Source organism: Ixodes scapularis, unplaced genomic scaffold (genome assembly GCF_016920785.2).
Source record: "Ixodes scapularis isolate PalLabHiFi unplaced genomic scaffold, ASM1692078v2 PGA_scaffold7__128_contigs__length_106722199, whole genome shotgun sequence".
Taxonomy (NCBI): Eukaryota; Metazoa; Arthropoda; class Arachnida; order Ixodida; family Ixodidae; genus Ixodes; species Ixodes scapularis.
In genome coordinates, this window is record NW_024609882.1 from 36,483,351 (window position 1) to 36,502,234 (window position 18,884).

The 18,884-nt window shown below is 46.3% G+C and overlaps 1 protein-coding gene across 1 annotated transcript in view; it reads right to left on the reverse strand.

Moving 5' to 3' along the window:
* The window catches only part of LOC8042735, a 137,929-nt gene that overhangs the window by 81,490 nt on the left and 37,555 nt on the right, over positions 1-18,884 (reverse strand). Inside the window, exon 2 of the mRNA XM_042286355.1 lies at positions 9,874-9,927. Within this exon, the coding sequence (XP_042142289.1) occupies positions 9,874-9,927 (54 nt within the window). The remainder of the gene's footprint in view (positions 1-9,873; positions 9,928-18,884) is intronic.

The window sequence follows — 18,884 nt, forward strand, 5'->3', positions numbered from 1 at the left end:
CTAGCGGGGGTGGCGACATCTAGTCGACGGCGGTGGCACTAACGACTAGCTGTGTTGTTTTGGTTCGCCTTTCAAGCCGATGACACCGGCAGTTTTCGTTCGCGTACGCGTCCCATCAGCTGCAGAAATTCCGCCGAAGCTTTTTCTGCTAACGCGTCATTTTATTTTACGACGGACGCGCGGCAACGGACACTACGTGAACGGGCGTTTTCTTTTTATTTTATTTTTCGCGTTGTTTTTCTAGATGTTTCCGCGTCGTTAGGTAGGGGGCGCTGCAAGCTGGCGGAGGAAATTAATCGGAGGTTGCGCGCTGTATCGAAGCGAGCGAGCGTTCTTGGGGAAGCTTCCCTAAATGTTTTGCCTCGTTTTTATTATGTCCTGGTGGAGTTTTGTGTAGAAGGAAGCAAAGATCGCCGTGCAGGCGTGTTAGCACTTGATCGTCCGAATTAACGAGAAAGCTAAAATGGGGGTCGCTCCCCTCTTTCCTTAAGTGGCCTCTTTGGGGTCTTTGGGGATGCAGTGACGTGTAATCGGTAGTGTTCTCAAACGCGCTCGTTTTTCTTTCGGGGGAACGGCGGAACGTCTCGTTAGAATGCCCGGCCCTCAGCATGCGCTCGCTGCCTTCCGTCGTGCTGTGGCTGCACGCTCGAAGCTCACCAATCGCTGAAGTGCTGCTCTCATCTTACCAGCGACCGTAGTGGCATTATTTCTCGGATTCGCGTTAGTCTACTTATTCACGCAGGAACACGCCCGCGGTCTTCTAACTTCGGCGTGTAAGATATTATTGTAACTCTTTTTATAAGGAGAGTTGGTTTTACCATTCGTGCCGTTCGCGACTCTCTCGGAAGTAAACTGTGGTGAATGACTACTCTTAGCCGTAATAATGGGTTATATATGTCAGTTTTTATTACAGCAGAGCTGCTTAGGAAGGTGGTGGAGCTTCGTCAGGTAAAATTTATTTACTCTTTACCCCCCCCCCCCCCCCCCTCTCTTGCACCCGCGACTCAAGAAGTCCGAATAAAGAATAATATGATAAGGCTATATATTTCTCTTTCTGACATACTCTGTAAAAAACATACCTTAAAAATGACATTCGTGAGTATCAAAGGCGTAGGATCATTCACTCAAAATGATTAGTTTCGAAACGAGAATTTTTTTTCTTATGTGTCTTGTGTTTTGTTTTACAACACATAAAGCTCTTTCAAAACATGAAGTATGTTCGTTCGTGTGCTTGTCTCGCATAACTGGCCTCTAATACAGAAAAAAAGAAGCAAAAAAAAAGACAATGAAATATTTTTGGGGGTAATAACGTCATAAGACTCGACCGTTCCTTTCGTTTTGTTTTCCTTTAAATGCTTCAACCGAAGTCACCTGAGCGAAAAGGAGAAATGACCCTCTCAACATGCCGGGATCAGTCTCCAGTGCTGGCCCCTTCCCGCCCTAGCTCGCGGCCTATGTTCAGCGATGCTCCGGAACGCACACCACGCAACATACATCACACAAAGAAACAAACGGAAGAGTACAATATCAAAAGCGTACACACGCGTGCCAGCACACGAGAGATGTACAGCCTCCAATCAACCAAGGACGGCAAGATGCGAGGTAAGCGTAAACTTGAAGACGTAAAGGAACGTTTCCCGTTTTTAAACACAGTTTTGGGGTTTAGTCCCAAGGAGACGAGAGAAGAGGAAACTTTTTTTTCATCACGTTGAATTTGTGAATGAAGAGTACGTTAATAATAATGTAAATTAATAATGTAATGATGCAACCCATCTTCGATAAAAACCGCCAAAACGTTGTTTTATCCATCAAAACGCTTGTACAAAACCCGCAAAAATATTTTTTTTTTTATCTGGGACACGTCTGTGGCAAACTTTGCAACTCAGATGAAGTCTGTCACAAACCTCCGACAATCAGTCCCCGTTGTCGCATATCTGCGACAAAGTCTACATCTCCACAAATCTGCAACAAAGTCTGCGTTGTCACAAATCTGTCACGAAGTCTGCTTTGTTCGAAATCGGGAAACAAAGTCCGCAAGAAAAAGAACAAAAACTGGAGGCTACGCCTCCCAGCCGTATTATGTCAGGCATGATGATTTCCGAAGTAGATGAATCGACCGTCCGTGGGAAACCGGGGAAACAAAATGTTATGTGTCCCCATCTCCGGGGCCAGTTCATAACGCACCGGGGGCTGCGTGTGTCCCTCCACAAGCGGCCTTGCGTAACGACGGGGTACATGAGCAGCCTTCTGCTGAATCGACGGCCATTTTGTGCGGTGCCCGGACGACCGAGTAATGTTACGTGAGCACGCGACGTGTAAAAAGATTATTACACGCCGGGCGCAGGACGCACGCGATGGCTCTGAACGTGCGTTGCTCGCGATGCTTACGCGTAACGAGCCTGTCATGGAGATCGCATCGGACGCCGATTAGCGTTAATCGCCGCTGGGCGGCGCACGCAACGTATCACGTGACATTGCGCCGCCATGATGGACTGTGCCGGACACGCGGTGGCACTCTTGTTCGTCCGGTAAATTTGTGTCTGTTTTTTTTTTTTTTCTGATTTATTTGTTCGTTTGGCTGCGTCTTGCGCAGATATTCTGGCCCTGCATCTTTTGTGAACGTCCGTTGCGAAGATCCGGTGCTTCCTGCGAGGTAATGTCGCCTAAGTGGTTTTTGGTTCGGGTAGTTGGTTGAGATGGCTCGTGCTTATGGTACTTTGATTGTTGTTTTCGTTATTGTTATCCTGTAATTTTTGTGTACGCGGAAACGTTAACATGGAAGGTCTCACTGTTTGGCGACGGCGTTTTGCCGAGCTATGTGCAAAATAATTGGGATGTGGGTATATATATGTACTACGAGAAAGCGGAGAATCGCTAGTTCGAGATGCCTTCGCGAGAAAACAAAGAGAACTCTAGCACGATGGTCTATAATTGAAGTTAATGTCCTCAATTTCGTTCTTCTTGCGCATGTTGAGAGGGAGAAGTAGTTATTGAAAATTAAAGTAATTAACCGTGCGTACATAAAGCCCTGTCCGCGGGCCCGCGTTGTTTAGTTCCTTCTTTCTGTGGAGTTTTCCTGTACATCGAAGGTGACTGTATATTGAGAAAAATGGCCCCGTACAAGGGTCGCTGTCGCTTCGTCGAAACTCGTATCGTGGACAACTTTTGATGGACACACGTTTCGTGGACACGCGTTTCGTCGACACGGATGACACTGGGGTGCGTGGTAACCCATCCCCCGCCCGCCCGCCCGCCCGCCCCCCCCCCCCCCCCCCCCCCGCTCCCCCTCGCTTACGCCGCTTTTCAGTCTGTGGCGGCTCATTACAAAAATGTTAACCCACCTGACCAACCCGCACACACACAAAGCTTATCTGAGCTGTCGATGAAACGATTTGTCGATGAAGCAATCTCGTCGCACTTGGCTCGGATAATGCTCATAAGGACTGTTCGTGGGACAGTTCGTCCACTTTTTTCGGGTTTCACTTTGTCTTTTGATAATGTTTTAGTTTTTATGCCCTCAAAGACACGAAACACAAAAACGAAACTGGTGAAGGAATGCGGAACGTGCACCTGGGTGGCCAGCAGGATTATGTTTTTTTCCCTTGTTTTTTTGTTTAATCATTGAACTTTTCAGGAGAGATCGTGAAACGGGAGGTTGTACGTTCACGCCTTCGTCTTTTTCGTTTCATTTTATATTTCTTTCGCCTACCGCACCTTACTTCATCTCCTTCGTTGACGCCTTTGTAAACGATGCATAACGTAACATCGGATTAAATCACATTTCGGTTATTAAAGAAGAAAAAAATAGGAAAGAGAAGAAATCCCGCTCAGTATCGTACTGCGTCAAGATTTGCCGCAGAGATCCTCAAATGTGTTCGCTCACCGCAGATGGGAGCACGTGGTGCGAAAGCTCGTGTTACAGAGCCCAGGAAACCTGGGTTCAATCCCCACCCCTGCCCGTTTTGATTTGGATGAGTATCGTACCGGCGTGCGGTCGTGTACCACTACTGCGTGGTGCACATTCCCAGGCTATCGGTTGTGTACTGCACTGGCTAAATTGCTCATCTATAGCTGAGAGACAAGTCGCCCACTCGTAGGGCTGCCCAACTTCTCGCTGTCCACACATGTACACACAACATAACTGTAATTTGCTGTTCTTCTCACCTGTGGCAATTCGCCATATCGCTGTCTTTTACGTCTCTTGTCCTACTCTCTCTCTCTCTCTTTTTTTATTTTTTTTACGAGGAGCAGCTAGGATGGGTTGTAAGGGCTGGCTTTCAATTTCAGCGGCGTTGACGCTGACGGAGTCGGGTTTATTCTATTGTTACGACCACGCGCCCCTTCGTGCATTACGTTTATTTATTTTTTTCTTAATTTTAGCTTTGAGGACGGGCAGTCGCGTAACATTAGCTTCGTCCTCCAGGCTTCTTGATCGATCGTGTTGTGCGTTTGTGGACAGTGCGTGCCAGCGTGGGCGTGGGGCGGGGTTCGTGACGGCCGACTGCGATGGTGGGGGGTCAGTTCACGGCGCCTGGAAATTTGAGAGTTGATGGAGCGTGCAGGAAGCCCCCCCCCCCAACCACCAAATACCCCCCCCCCCCTTCCCCAACCCACCCACACCCACACACACCGGAAAGCCTGACCTTGGGCGGATGGGAGGAGGGGGAGGGGAACCTACGAGGGTGGGGACGGCATGGCGGACGAAATGAAATCGTGCTCCTCTTTTTGATTATTATACACGGTTTGCACGTGACGTCACTGCGTTGTGATTGTTTTTTTTTTTTTTGCATTTCTACTCGTGCTTGCCGACGAGAAACACATTTGGTGGTGCTCCAACGATATACGCACTGTGCGGCAAGGCCGCAACAATGGACGCGGTGCATCGACGTCAGTGCAAGCCATATATACGTGCCTGTAATGCCGACATTTGTCGTGAGGGCTATGATGTTGACATTGACGTTTATTACGCGCCGTAAACACCGCGAAGGTTTTGACATTGGTGCACAACAAACGTCACTTGCAGATAAAAAAAAAAAAAAAGAAAATCAACATGCAAAGACACGAAAAACTAAAATAGCCCATCAGAGAGCCTAAGCCATAATAAATCATATTATCATATCGCATATAAAAATCGAATTAAAGGGCCGAATTCTAGTTGTAAAGACGGGAAACAGGGGAGGGGGGGATCGCCTGAAACGCCCATATAACTATACCTCTACCAAAGCTACGCAGGAACTAGAAAAGCCGAGTGGCCGTGCGCCTCCATGGACGGAAAACGAACGGTCTACTCGAATGCGTTCTTATCCTTAGCCCGGCAATTCTTTTCTTCCGTTGTGTCGGGAAATAGGAGGTTCCAAATATGGTAGTGTCCTTTGGAGAGTACCGCACTTCGAAACTATACGGTACAACATAGAGTAGACGGCATACCGCACTTTGAAGCTTGAGAAGAAAACCAAAAACGGTAACAGCGATGATGATAATATGGAAGATACATCGGACCGGCCCTTTAGTTTCATCGGAGTCACGGTCGCACGATCGCAAATTGGAAAAGGCGGATTTTTTATTTTGTTTCAGTTATTTCCATTGCTACTCTTTTTTTTTCACTTTTTTTTCTTCTTTATACTACCGCGAATAATGGCAGCAAATGGAAACCGGGAAGTGGTTGAGATGGATACAACGCAACCTTTTTCGAGCTTTTCACACCAAACTTTGAAGCTTCCTTTTCTATTATTTGTTTCCGTGTAATGCGTATCTTTTTATTTATTTATTTTTTTCTTTGGGGCGGTTTGGAGCGTGGCTCACCGTCAGAGAGCAGGAAGTGTGTCATCTGGAGCACGACTTTTTTTTTTTTTTTTTTTTTCACGTCCGGAGCACGATTTTTTTTTTTCGTTCGATGGAGTACCGCACGTTGCTTTGGTGCGCACGCCTTTTATTTATTTATTTGTTCGTTTATTTTACGTTCGCCGTGTCTTCGGTGCACGACTGCTTTGTTTGGCGACTTGGCGTTTTTGACAACCCGTCTGCTCGTGCGCGCTTTTGAGACTCGAACACCCAGAACACGTTCTGCAAAAACGTGAGACGGGTTCGGATTTTTTTTTTTCTTTTTTCGTGGCACTATTGGGCACGACGTTCACAACTATTAACGTTGTTTAGGCTGCTTTTTTTTCAGCAATTTATGTTTCACGATGCAAGGAATTCTTCGAAAGGCTCAAAATAGTCGATCAAGGTTTGCGTATATGATCCATGGTCGTGCGCGCGTCTCTAACGTTCACCAACTCACGTTTGGGGGGGTTCACTCTGTGACGTCACCTCACCAAACACGAGGCGGTGACCTCGTGTTGGGTCAGGTCACCGAATAGAGGAACGGTCCTCTCTTCTTGAAGCGCCGCAGACTCCCGAATGACTTTGATGATGATGATGATGATGATGATGATGTAGAGATTGAGTTAGTTGTTGATAGGAAGCAAATAATTTGTGTACAGGAAATGGGAAGATAAGACAGAGGACTCTCGTTAAATCAAAAAGGGGGCGTCCGAAATTAATATTACTATTATTATTATTAAAAACAAACATTGGCAACTAGAACGAAAATTTCGTTGACTCTGACGTGAGGTCTCAACAAGCCCTTCCTTGCCGCTCGGTGGTGCAATACTATGCCGTATACAACGGTGAACAATGCGGGCCCCGCCGCACGAGAGAGAGAGAGAGAGAGAGAGAGAGAGAGAGAGAGAGCAAGCAATAGGATACACCTGAGTCCCTCCGGTGATGGCGGTTCTCACGGCTTCGTCGGAGGCATTCCTGGGCTCCGAACGAAAACAACTCGAATGGTGCCATTCCTCAGTGTAAAGCGCGCTCTCGTCCGAAAACGAGTTAGTGCGCGTGCGCGGCAAACGCTTGTTTTTAAACGTTGAGTTGGGTGCATATACATGGTCTCTCTATTGTGCATGTTTCTGTACCACCCACCTCTTTTTTTTTTTTTTAACAGTGCGACAGGAATAGTTATTAGAATATCAAAACCGTCGAAATATCAAAATCTAAATCCTTTCCGTCTACGTCATTAATGGTAACAAAAACAATTCACGAAAACAGACATTCAATAAGGACACCAGCATCGATGCATTATAAAGAGCATTTCATCGATGGACACAGTATATGGTTGCATTCGCACACACAATATGGCAGGTATGTATACCGACATAACTCGGTATAAATGATCGATCTATTATTTTGCAGAAAATAGAGTATTCGTGTTTAACTGTGAGATGTAATATCAATCGTTTGCAATAGCATCTCCGGAACAGGCAATCACATATTTTGCGGGACCTGCTTGTATATAATTTTGTTTCATTTCTACTTTATGGTTCGGGCAAAACTAGAGCCGGTCCTTTCTGTTTGTGTGTGCGTGTGTGTTATTCAATATTTCATTTCGTGTCCCGATGCGAACCCTGGTTCATTTACACTTTTACTATTAGCTTCCTTTCTGTATTCGTTTGTAGTTTGCATTTTGTTTCACTGCCCATATGTCCATAAAACAAATTGGATACGTTATTCCTTTGCGCTACAGTCGCTCCACAGAACATGCGTTTCTACCTATTTTTATCCGGGAACAAAGAACGGTTTCTGCAATTTTTATATCTGGGCAACTTTTACCCTTTTTTTTTTACATATTTTCTTCTTCTTTTTTCTTCGTTCTTTAGTCTATGTTTGGTACCTTTTTGTTGTTGTAGATATATCCTTCTTTCTTCTAGGTGCATACTTTGAGCCGACTGTCCGGCCTATCACGGTGGTTCATCCCCCGCCAAAGAATGCACGTTCCCGCGTTCTTGGTACTATTATATTTGCACACTAGCAAAATTGGATCTTTCGCAGCTTTGTTCGCCGGATCATTCATTCCAGCCTTTATTTAGTTAGAAAAGAGAGGAAAAAATAAATGGTACTTTTCGAGAGACTGGTTTTGTATAGTCATTATTATTTTTTTTTTTTTACTAGACAACATCTGGAGCCAGCTGAATCTGCTCTTTGATACTTTCGTTCCGGTGCCAACGCCAACTTCTTCTTCATTCGACTAGAAAGGACACATACAATATCCGCAACTCGCGTTTTATCAATATTCGTAGTATTTTGTGACCGTTTTTTATGTTTCCATGCGAAAAATAGAGCAATGTGTCGAATCCGAAATGGGTCAACGGCAAGGATATAGCTGGATGCGTCGAAGGAGGGCAGCACAATTTGGAAGAGATGTTGTTTTGGTCAAGAAATTTAATGTCAGCCGTTGTGTGCTTTCAACTACGCGTTGTCTTAGTAACCTCTTCAGTGTTTTTTTTTTACCACGTGCTATTTTTTTTTTTTTTTTTTTTTTGTTTTGCCGCTTGTAATTCCGTGCCCAAAACAAGCGGCTTAGTCGAGAACTATACCCACGGGGATAGCAACGACGTAAGTTGTTTGTTTGCGTTTGTAACGTAGCGCTCGGCTCACGTAGCCGAACTCTGCGTCAGTGTTCGGCTCGTGCTCGTGTTCAATAAGTGAAGCGCCGATTGCACAGCGAATCCACAGCCGAACGCTAAAGCGGCACTCTTGTTAAATCTGCATGCCCCGCGCGCTCGACCGACGGAGATGGCGTACAGAACCCTGTTCGCGGTCCTTGTGTTGGGTAAACACCGAGCTATGTGGGAAAACAAACTGGACAAAGCGTCCGATCTCTTCGCCAATAGCGAAAAGGTCTCTCATGTCCGCTCTCTCAATCTTGATCGTGTTTCGCGCATATAAGGGTCGATTTTTCGGATATGCATACTGACACAATGGTAGATTGCTAAGCAAACATGAACAAACACACAAAAAGGCTTATGCCGTTCTTGGTGCGATACCCATTTCATCTTTGTTAACCTTCTCCTCTTTCAGTACAAGATGGCGTTCGAGGGTTTTCTCGGCCGATGCGGGGTTGGCTTTTCATACACTTCACTTCGTGCTGAAGCGAAGCCTAGGCCCTGCACGCGTACCCACATCACAAAACCGTGTCGTCACGATGGCTCTCAACCTATGACTGTATAAACTCGTCGAAGACAGGTGTCGTCACGCCGCTCAACTTAAACGCGATTGGCTCCTCCGGCCGTGACGTCACGCGTTTGAGGCTCGTGATTGGCCCGTGGCGGCTTCGTAGGCTCGGCTTCGGTTCGTCTTGACTGCGGAGTCGCGAGTGTATGATTGGGTGCATGTTTTATTTTTTCTTCTTCTTCTTTTGTTTCTGTCGATTCGTTAGGGCTGATCGTGATTGATCGATTGTTTCATCCCCGCGGCGAACGCTCGAAAAATGATGGACGAGCCACGGGGCAGATTCGGTCGTTGATCGAGGGGGTTGGCTCCTGTGCGTTGCCAAAATGGGAAAACTATAATTAAAAGATAAACAAACGTCATTATGTTAAGGAAATAGGGACTCGAGAAATATGAAATTGAGACGTCGTGATGAAGACAAGAGTAGGTTCTGTTGATCGAAAAGTGTATATATATATATATATATATAACGGTAACTTTTCTCTCTCTCTCTCTTTATATATATATATATATATATATATATATATATATATATATATATAAAAGAATGGCAGCATATAGTGTTTACTGTCTTTTGAAGTTGATTTAAGCTATTTTTTGTTAACTTGTTATTTGGTTTCCTATGTTCATGGTTCGAGTACATGAATGTTAATATACTGAAACAAAACAGAGCGAACTACATACTCGTACTTTTACACAAACCACAATAATTCGATTGCTCGTTTATTGCCGTCATTACCCCCCAAGAAAAGTTTTGAATTTACAAGTACGCGAAATAGTAAACAAAATCTATTCATAAAAAAAAAAAAAAAGGTTTTTACTTACCCTGACTTTGAGGAGGGGTATCTGCTGGCAAGAAGCTCGCTGCTTGTCTTGCTGCTGAAAAGACAGGGAAAACAAGACAATGTGTTACCACCGCAACCATGCTCCAGTACACCAGCCATTCATGGCGCCTACCATATTTGCGTTTCAAGATTATCTTACTTGTTTTAGCTTTTGGTTTTAATTCGCTATTGGTTTTAAATGCTCAGGCTCATTGCGAAACAAAGTTAAACAATTCGTCGTTTCAACTGCGGTGCCTTTTTTATTGCATCAATTGTAGCTAGCTCAAGTGAATGACATGATCTTGTTGGGACTCGGGAGCATGCACTTTTTAGAATTGCATGATTATGGACTCAATATCGATAGAACTACACGGAAACCGGGGTCTCCGAGGCTAGGAAGACGTGCAGGAAAGGAACTTTTGTTCTAATCTCCCGACTCTCCGAATTGCTGTGACGAATGACACGCGCGCCTAAAGAAGATATCCAGAAGAAGAATTTATATATATATTCTTCTTCTGCGGAAGTACCCCGCACCTCCACCACGTATTAGGTTACAAATATAGGGTGATTTAATGAGGAATGATTAGATACAGGATGGATAGTAGGGGTGACATTCGTCCGGGAACAGTCAGAGCTCTCTGAATGCTCGTCGAGCGCGCGCCACTCTGCGGTACCACTTCTTCTTCCTAACAATATATATATATAAACCGCCCTCGCGTAGTCTAATTAACAGCATTCGAAACCTCGACCCATCTCGCCACTTCTACAACCTCTTTACTGATCACGTGGAGGACGTCAGAGGAAAAGAACACTCCTCGACTTTGTAGACGTGAGACATAAGAAAAAAAAAATCCGATCAACGCTCGGTTTTTGTAGGTTTATGTGTGTTTGACTCGTGATGGTCCTGGATGACGCGTATACTTAGGTGAGGTCACGGCTTTCCCGAAGCTTGGCCCATGACGTCAGCCTCTCCATTTCCCAGGGCTGCTGCCAAGGGAGAGGCTGACCTGAATGACTCTTCAACCTGCCCCTTCGTCGCAGAACCGGAAAGACGAACTTGTTCTAATACTACGAACTTGGGAGAATCGAAAACCGGGACGTGACTCCTTGCACTGAATGCTTTCCGGAGAGATCGCATTCCGTACTGTCGAGGAGATCAAACGATAGGGGGCGTTTTGTCCAGCTTGCTTTCCACAAAGCTTGGCGTTTGCTCCACAAAAGTCCTGCGGACTGGATTTCTTACCCCATCGGCGTCGATCAAGCCCGGGGCAAGGACCGTGTCGTAGACGTTACCAAAATAGAGTAACGAAATACGTTACTCGTTACTTAAAAAATAGAACGCGTTACAGACCTATACTTACATCAAAATAAAAAGAACGCGTTACCGTCACCAATAAAATACTTTTGAGCTACTTATATTGCTTCGACGTTACAGGTGCGCATAAGCGCCATATTTCAAGAAACATTTTATGTCCACGCAGGAACTTAACATAATTACGTTACGTTCCTTACGGTTCCATCTGAATACTCACGACAAAAAAGAAAAAAAAAAAAAAAACGCGCCTAGAAACACGAAGAATATGAACCGAGAAACTGAGGGCAAAGAGGAAATAAGAGGGGACGTCAAATCGCCGAGCTCCGATTGGACAGATTAGAGGGTAGACATAAAGCTTCCTGCCTTTGTCTCCACTGCACTCGTCGAACGCGTTAGAGCGCGGAAGGCCGGTGTCCGGGCTTCTGGCTCTCGCATTCGAACACCTTCGGCGAGACACGTAGCGCCGTTTTATGTAACGCGTTACCGCCAACACTGGGCATAGAGTGAGCACGAGTGCGGTGTCAGCGTTGGCCGGGGTTAGTTTCAGTTCGTGCTTCACCGATTGAGCACGAGCCGAGCGCTGTGTGAGACGCAAATATAAATAATCACGTTCTTGCTGTCCCCGTGGGTTTAGTTATCAACTTAGCCGCTAGGGGCGCGGCGGTTGGATTCTCTGACCCATCAGGACTCGGGTCCTGATGGGGCACTTGGTTTGTTGCGTTGAAGTTCACCGGTATTCACCATGTATTTACCAAATACGTTCGCCCTCGTGCAGGCGATATCGGCGTCTCCCGTTTCAATTGAAAGCATCATCAAGGTCCTCCGCACGGACTAGAGAATATCCTCTGCAATCTAGTTTTACACGCCCTGTTGTTTCTAGGACTTTACCAAACTGGAGCGACAAATGTCTAGTACCCTATTCACACGAGCAGCATAAAGGTACCTTTAACATAGGTCCGTTTCCAGTCGGCGAATCAACCCGCGCTATAGAGTCGCGAGCTCATGCCACGCGCGGAGGATCACGAACTGATTCGCCGCCGACCATAAAGGTCCCTTAGCTAAATGTACCTTTATGATCGTGTGAATGGGGTATAAGAACAATTCAACGTAACGACACAACCAGAGCACAAAAAAAAGTGCGCTGCGTTGTTTGTATTTTTGACGTTGTCGTAGCCTTCTTAACATACTTTTAAGAATGACATCACTAGCCCAATCGCCTACGTTCATATGCTGCGTTCATCTATTTTTGACCGCCAACAAAACAACCATCGGCTTTTTGAGGACCCTTACATCTTTACGCGTGTATAGCATCTTCACGAACATGTGAATATTGCGACCAGTTGGTGGCTCAGAACCGCGAAGAAAAGTTGAGACGAGGTGCATTTGCCGTTTTCGCGGGCAAGCAATGTTTGCCGTTAGTCGCTGTAGTGGGAAGTTACGGAGCGTAGTGCGTTCGGGTATTTTCGTAAAACTACAAAAACTAATAATAATAATAAAAAAAGAAGAAAAAACAGGAGCGTTGGTGTATTTTTTATATATTCAGTGACCCCGAAATGTGACCTAAGTTGAGCGCACTCTTGGGACTACAGCTTTAACAAAAACTATGTTTTGCTGAAAAGTTACTGCGCAGGCGAGCTGGGGCACGACCATACTGCAAAAAAACTGAGACAACGGGGAAAAAAAATAGAAGCGGACAAACACAGCCAAGTCTTGAATTTGACATTTCGTTGTGTTTGTCCTCTTTTCGCTTTTCCTCTCGTATCGTTTTCTTTTATTTATTTCTCTCTCTAAGAACTAAGCGTTCTTTAACGTTGGGCGTTGGTACTGTTCTTCACCACCCCCCAAAAAAAGAAATCGGGGGTCGGTTTCACAATTCCAGCGTCCGTCGAGGAATCGCTGGCCCCCGCCGTCAAGGGCGTCGGTTCGACTCGGTGCGAGGCATTAGCACAAAGGAACGAGTCGACGGCGGCCGATCTCGGGACCGCGCCACGTCCTGTGGCGGATTGGGCGTAACACGTTCAACCAAAAGACAACCGCCGGCGACCAAAAAGAACAGCTACCAAAAAAAATACCGACAACACGGCATCCCGGGTCTTCTCCCGATGCTCACCGCATTGCGGGTCCTTCTCTCCCTCTGTCCGTAATAATCTCTTTGTGGGGGGACGTAGTGTCCGCCCCGCCGCCGACGCCACGAGAGGTCGCTCTTCTTCCTGTATATAGCATCGGCTACGCTTGCCGCCACAGCCCGTCGTGTCGGTCTTTTCCCGTGTATACCCCGCTACATACACACCTCCCAAAAAAACGTCTTCTTTCGAACGCGTTTTGCCAGCGGCCCCGAAATGTTTCATTGATTTTTTCTTGCGTGCATCATTTTTGTGTCTTTTGTTTGGTGGGGTAACCATCTTGGGACGTCGTCTCGCCCACGCTTGCGGAATCGCGGAGCTCCGCTGCTCCTCCGCCTCCGTCGTCGTCGTCGCCGCTCGAGTTGAAAGGAGTGCGTGACGAAACGGACTTTGCAGGAAGCTGTCTCGCGTCCCTTCAAGTTTCTTTGTTGTTGTTTTTCTGGCGTCGTCAGACAGGGTTGACTGCAGCGCAAGAGTTCGTACACGCGCGCAGCACATCGCCGAGCAGCAAAGTCGACAAAACTCCACTCACACTCCTCATAGATGCTATACAAAAAGACAGGGCGTTCGCCCCAGACATGATGACAGAATTGTCTCCGGGCACGCGTCAGGCATGTTTCAAGCATGTTGGCTTCGTACATGCGCATGCATGCTTTGAAAACGTGTGCAGGCAGTTTTTTTGTGACCAATGTAACATGATTGTCATCCAAGCAAGAAACACGTCAAAGACGATGTCTCCATACTGCCTTTTTGTGCGATGTATTAAGCGGTGCGGCCGAGGCTTTAAAGCATACTGAATACTTCAGATATTGAAAGTAGCATACTCTGCAATTTGCTAGGGAGTATTATTCGCTGGCAGCCATAGCTGTGTCATAGCCTCCTGTATACTCACAAAGCCTGACAGTTTGACAACGGAGCCATGAGCTCCCAGTCGCAGATTTGGAGCGCAGGGATCTGGTAGCACTAAGCATCAAAAAGCCATTTCACGGGAAACCGGGACGAGCGCACAGCTTTTGCAGCGGCGAGGACCCGAAACACACTTGTTCGCTCGGGAGAAGTGTGTTTCGGCGTCTCGCCGCAGCGGGGCGCCATTCACGTGGCTCCTCCTCTCACCCGTTGTTTGCCGCTCCGCCTTTTCCATTTCGGCGGCCGCTTCTCGTGGCGATCTGCCAGGCTTTGTCAGTATATAGGAGGCTATGGCTGACGGCGAGCTTTCGCGAGTTCCGCACCATCGAGGTTGCCCGTCTCGGCAGGATATTAATGTGAGCTCGTTCTGAGCACGCGCTCTGAACAACGCCCTGGAATATGGCGTCCAGTGAGCGCCCCCCATAGTCACTAATGTGATCAGAAGGGTAGGGAGGCGGCCTGGTCGTCCCACCTCCGAAGCGAGCTTTTCATATAACTGCGATGATAGTTTCGTCACATGCGCTTTGAGCGTGCACGCGCGGCCAGAGCACGACGGAAAGCAGAGAACGCCTGCTGAGAGCCGGACGACGGAAACAGGCGCCTTCCCGTTTTCATCCTGTGACTGACTGTAAACATTTTAGATGCGTGCTCTCTTTTAGAAAAGTATAATACACTTTCAGTCTATACTGCTTTCTGCAAAAGGAGGGGGGGGGGGGAAGAAAGAAAGAAAAAAAAAAAGAACGCTGGTTAGAAAGATTGCAAAAGGCCGAGGGGGGCTGTCCGCGGTCCTGCCTTGTTTCATCGCTCGAGCTCCGAAGACAATGTCGAAGTCTTGTTCGCTCCCGTTATCACGGCAGAGTACGACACAGCGCTTGACAATCAACAGCGCCGTCGCGGCGCAAGTCCACACTACGTTAGCCGCTAAGCCGGCAGCGCCGTGGAAGCTACGCGCTCGTTCGACCAGTCGTACGCCAATCTTTGGTCACGTGCTCACGCTTCCCGCCAGCATCCGCGCAGGGAGCGCGGACTCAGGTGATGAAAGAGAGGCTGCTGATTGGCCCGGAGACCGCACCGTCAGCTTGGCCCCGATGGCTGCCGCTCGCGCGCTCGGACCTGTCGCGGCGTCGTCCTTGGTCGACTGCTGGCTTCTTTTTCAAGGTTGGGTAAGCTCGTTAGGAAGACACTGCGTCGCCGACTGACCGATGGAGTGCAGACACTTTGAGTGGGCGGTAGATTAGTCGCCATTTTGTGTCTATTTTGGGCTCGATTGGACACTGTTTCGGTCGGCGTTGACTACTGTTCCGCGGGGCGTGCTTTCGGGACGAAGTAGTTTGGCCGATCGATCGCTGGCTTCGGATCAGCAACGAGCCAGCCGATCGAAGCCGTGTGATTGGAGACTGAAGTGATGTCATCATTTATTTAGGAATATTTCGCGTTGCCGGAACGATTTGCGTCTATTCCTCTTTAGGAGGAATCGACGCAAAGAAAGGCTCATATAGTTACAGGCAACGCTCAAAACGAGGTACTTTTTTACACTAAAGAGTTTTAGTAGATCGTTTCGATAGGCCGATGACGATATCCGATAACAATACGACGCATGCTCAAAGGCGGCGGCCGAGTATCGGGTACCGTTATTGGGGTCGTCTGAACGATCTACCGAAACTCTCTATTATTCGTTTAACCTGACTTGAGAAATTACATGCATACTTGCGCGAATCTAGTAGGGTCTTAGCAAGCACATCAGGTATAATAATAAAAAAAAACAAGAACAAAGAAAAAAACGAAGGTTTTTGAGAACGAGAGAAACGTTTGTCATAGCTAAAATTCTCAACAGTTCGGGAAAAAATAATGTTTTCTTTTTTCTTTTTATCTGCCCGTTATTTTACTAGTTTGCCGGAAGAACTTCCTAAAGCTTTAGTCGCCGAGTACAGTTAAACGGGAATTGAGAGTTTGGCCACTCAGCTATGAACTTTGACACTACCTGTGATTTCATTCGGCCTTCGTGTTGTCGTTGATCATTTGCATGACGTGACTTTTGGTTGTATCGTAAACTGAGTAGTATTGTTATTACGCTTGTTCTCCGCATCGCTGCTTCGACCGTAGGAAAATTTATTCAGAAACGGAAAAGCCATTAGATTCCTGCGTGCCGCAACTTTGCGTTTGGGAAGGATACAGTACGCGCAATTAAATGATGTTTAGACATGACCGGTTCACGCAACCTTTGTATTACGGCTGCTTTTACTGTCCTCGGTCATGTACTTAACTCGGGATGTCACGAATCTTACGAGGCCTGAGGCCGACCAGGTTCGAGTTTTTCGAACTTTAACGCGAATTTCGACAAAGGTACGACGAAAGTTTCGACGTTTTTGCTCATGCACAAAAATATGAAAACGAGCTGGACGCCGCCTGGCAGGGGGAAAGTCGAAGATTTGTTTGATAATTTTAGACGAACTAAAGCTTTAAAAGAACATATATTTGCTTTTATATTGCGTACACATACGTGATCCTTGTATCAAACAAACTAAACGACGCAATCAATTATTTATGTCCCAAAGAGTCAAAGTTTTTTTTTTTTGTTTGGCAGTCGGGCTACACCGTCCATAAGTGGAACTTCGTCGAACTTAGCTAAAAAGTCGAAGGTTCGTCGAGTCAGACGAACCTCGAAGTCGAATATCAGGTTCGACCAAAGTTCGCCTCCCTGCGTCCTGTTTCCACATCGTTGCTCCATGCTTTATTTCCTCCATGGCGTGTTATCGTCTCGTTTCAGCGAATGTCGCTTCGTCGTTCCACGCGAGCGGTATCCCCTATTGTTGTCTGTGAAGCGACTTCGGGATCCTAACCTTTTTTTAATCAGCCCGACTCCACCTGCCTCCTCTTTGTGGAGTTCGGCTTCGTCTCGACTCGTCTCGGCTTGGATTTACGTCTCGGCTTGGATTTATCATTGTGACTTGTCCTCGCGGGCCTCGCCTTGACTTGGATCTCCTTTGTCGTAGATTAGAGCGAGAGTTCGTTTGGCGCCGCTTCGAATTCAAGTAAGATTTTCGTAAACATCGCTCGGCGCGAAACGAATTTTTATTTTGCATTTTATTTATAATAAACGGTAACCGTTATTGTTGTTCGTGATGCGGCTTCGGGATCCTAACTGTTTTTCAATCAGTCCTATTCTGGCCTGCACTTTGTAGAATTCGGCATCGTCTCGACTCGACTTGGCTTGGATTTACAGCAGTCTGTATTTTGACTTGCCTTCGCGGGTAGTTCTAGTTCACTGTATCGCGGGCCTCGCCTTGGCTTGGATATATATGGCTTGCAGTGGATTAGAGCAGGAGTCCGTTTGCGCTGCTTTAAATTCAAATCCGACTTTCGTAAACATTGCTCGGCACGAAACGAGACCATGCTTTTTATTTGTAACTCTTGTTAACGTCTCTCGAACGCGAAGTTTAATTTCCGAACGTCAAACGGAAACTAAGTGGCTCAAATTCTCGACGGGATCCTTTAAACGCACAACAATGTGGCGCCTGTACCTTTAAAGAAAAAAAAAAGGAAATTTGATTGTAAAAGATTTTTTAACCCGGGGTCACAGTGCTCAAACATCATACATAAGACAGCTGTAAAAACAAGTCACCGCATTATCAGTGGTATATGATGGCTATATATCGGTGGCTTGAATGCCGCTCGCCAAGTGTTCTTTTTGAACTCATTGCCATGCGGCATTCCAAGCACGGATCTCGCGGGGACTCGCATTCGAATCTGTTTGCAGATTGTCTGAGCAGTGCGACTTCCTGGCTTTAGGGGTTCTTCGGCTTGTCCATATTTTTGCACCCTAGAAAGGTATTTTAAGCACCCCTTAAAAAGGGTTTTTCGTGACAAACCTATAAAAGTGCTTAAAAGCAATTTTTTTTTTTTTTTTTTGATGCGAGAAATTTTTTTTTTTCGCCCAGTTGTCTTTCTAGCGCGCCAGCGGGCTGTAGTGCTTGATGCGAAACCGTTCTTCATGAGCTAGCTGAAAAAGCTCCTGGGGCGTCAAAAAATCTTTAAAAACGGATTTTGTTTTAATATTATTATTTTTTTTTAGGGGGGGGGGGTGCAGAGACAAAAGCAAAACGCAGCAAAAAAAAAAAAAAAAAAGACACCCTGGGCGTTGAAATCGGAGGTCCCGGGACAAAGAACAAGAAAGAGAGCGACAGAAGAGCGCGGAAAGAAAGCGGGCGAAATGTTAATTAAGCGTATTCTTCTTGCCGCGGCGAGTTCAAGTTGTTCGAGCGCTCGTTAAGATTCATTTATATTTATATAATTCGCGATGCTGATGTTTTCCTAAAAAATCAACATAAAAAAACAAAAACAACTGTTCCTAGTTGTTTTTGTTTTTTTATGTTGATTTTTCCTCCATATTATTGTATTAACTATATGCTAGGAGTACGTTGGTAACGTTTTCAGTCACGTTTTAACTACTTCGTGGTCTTGCAAGTTTTACCCCAGGTTAAAGTCTCAATATAAATTTTCGAATTGTCTTTTCCAACTGGTGTCTGTCAGCGTATTGCTGACAGACATCCACTGCAAAAGGCGGGCGAGGATGTCACCTGCCGTCAACGCTCGAAAAGTGTCCCGTTGTTTAACTCAATGCGTGGTTTTCGTTGTGCCGTAAATCCATTATTATTACAAAATGTACGA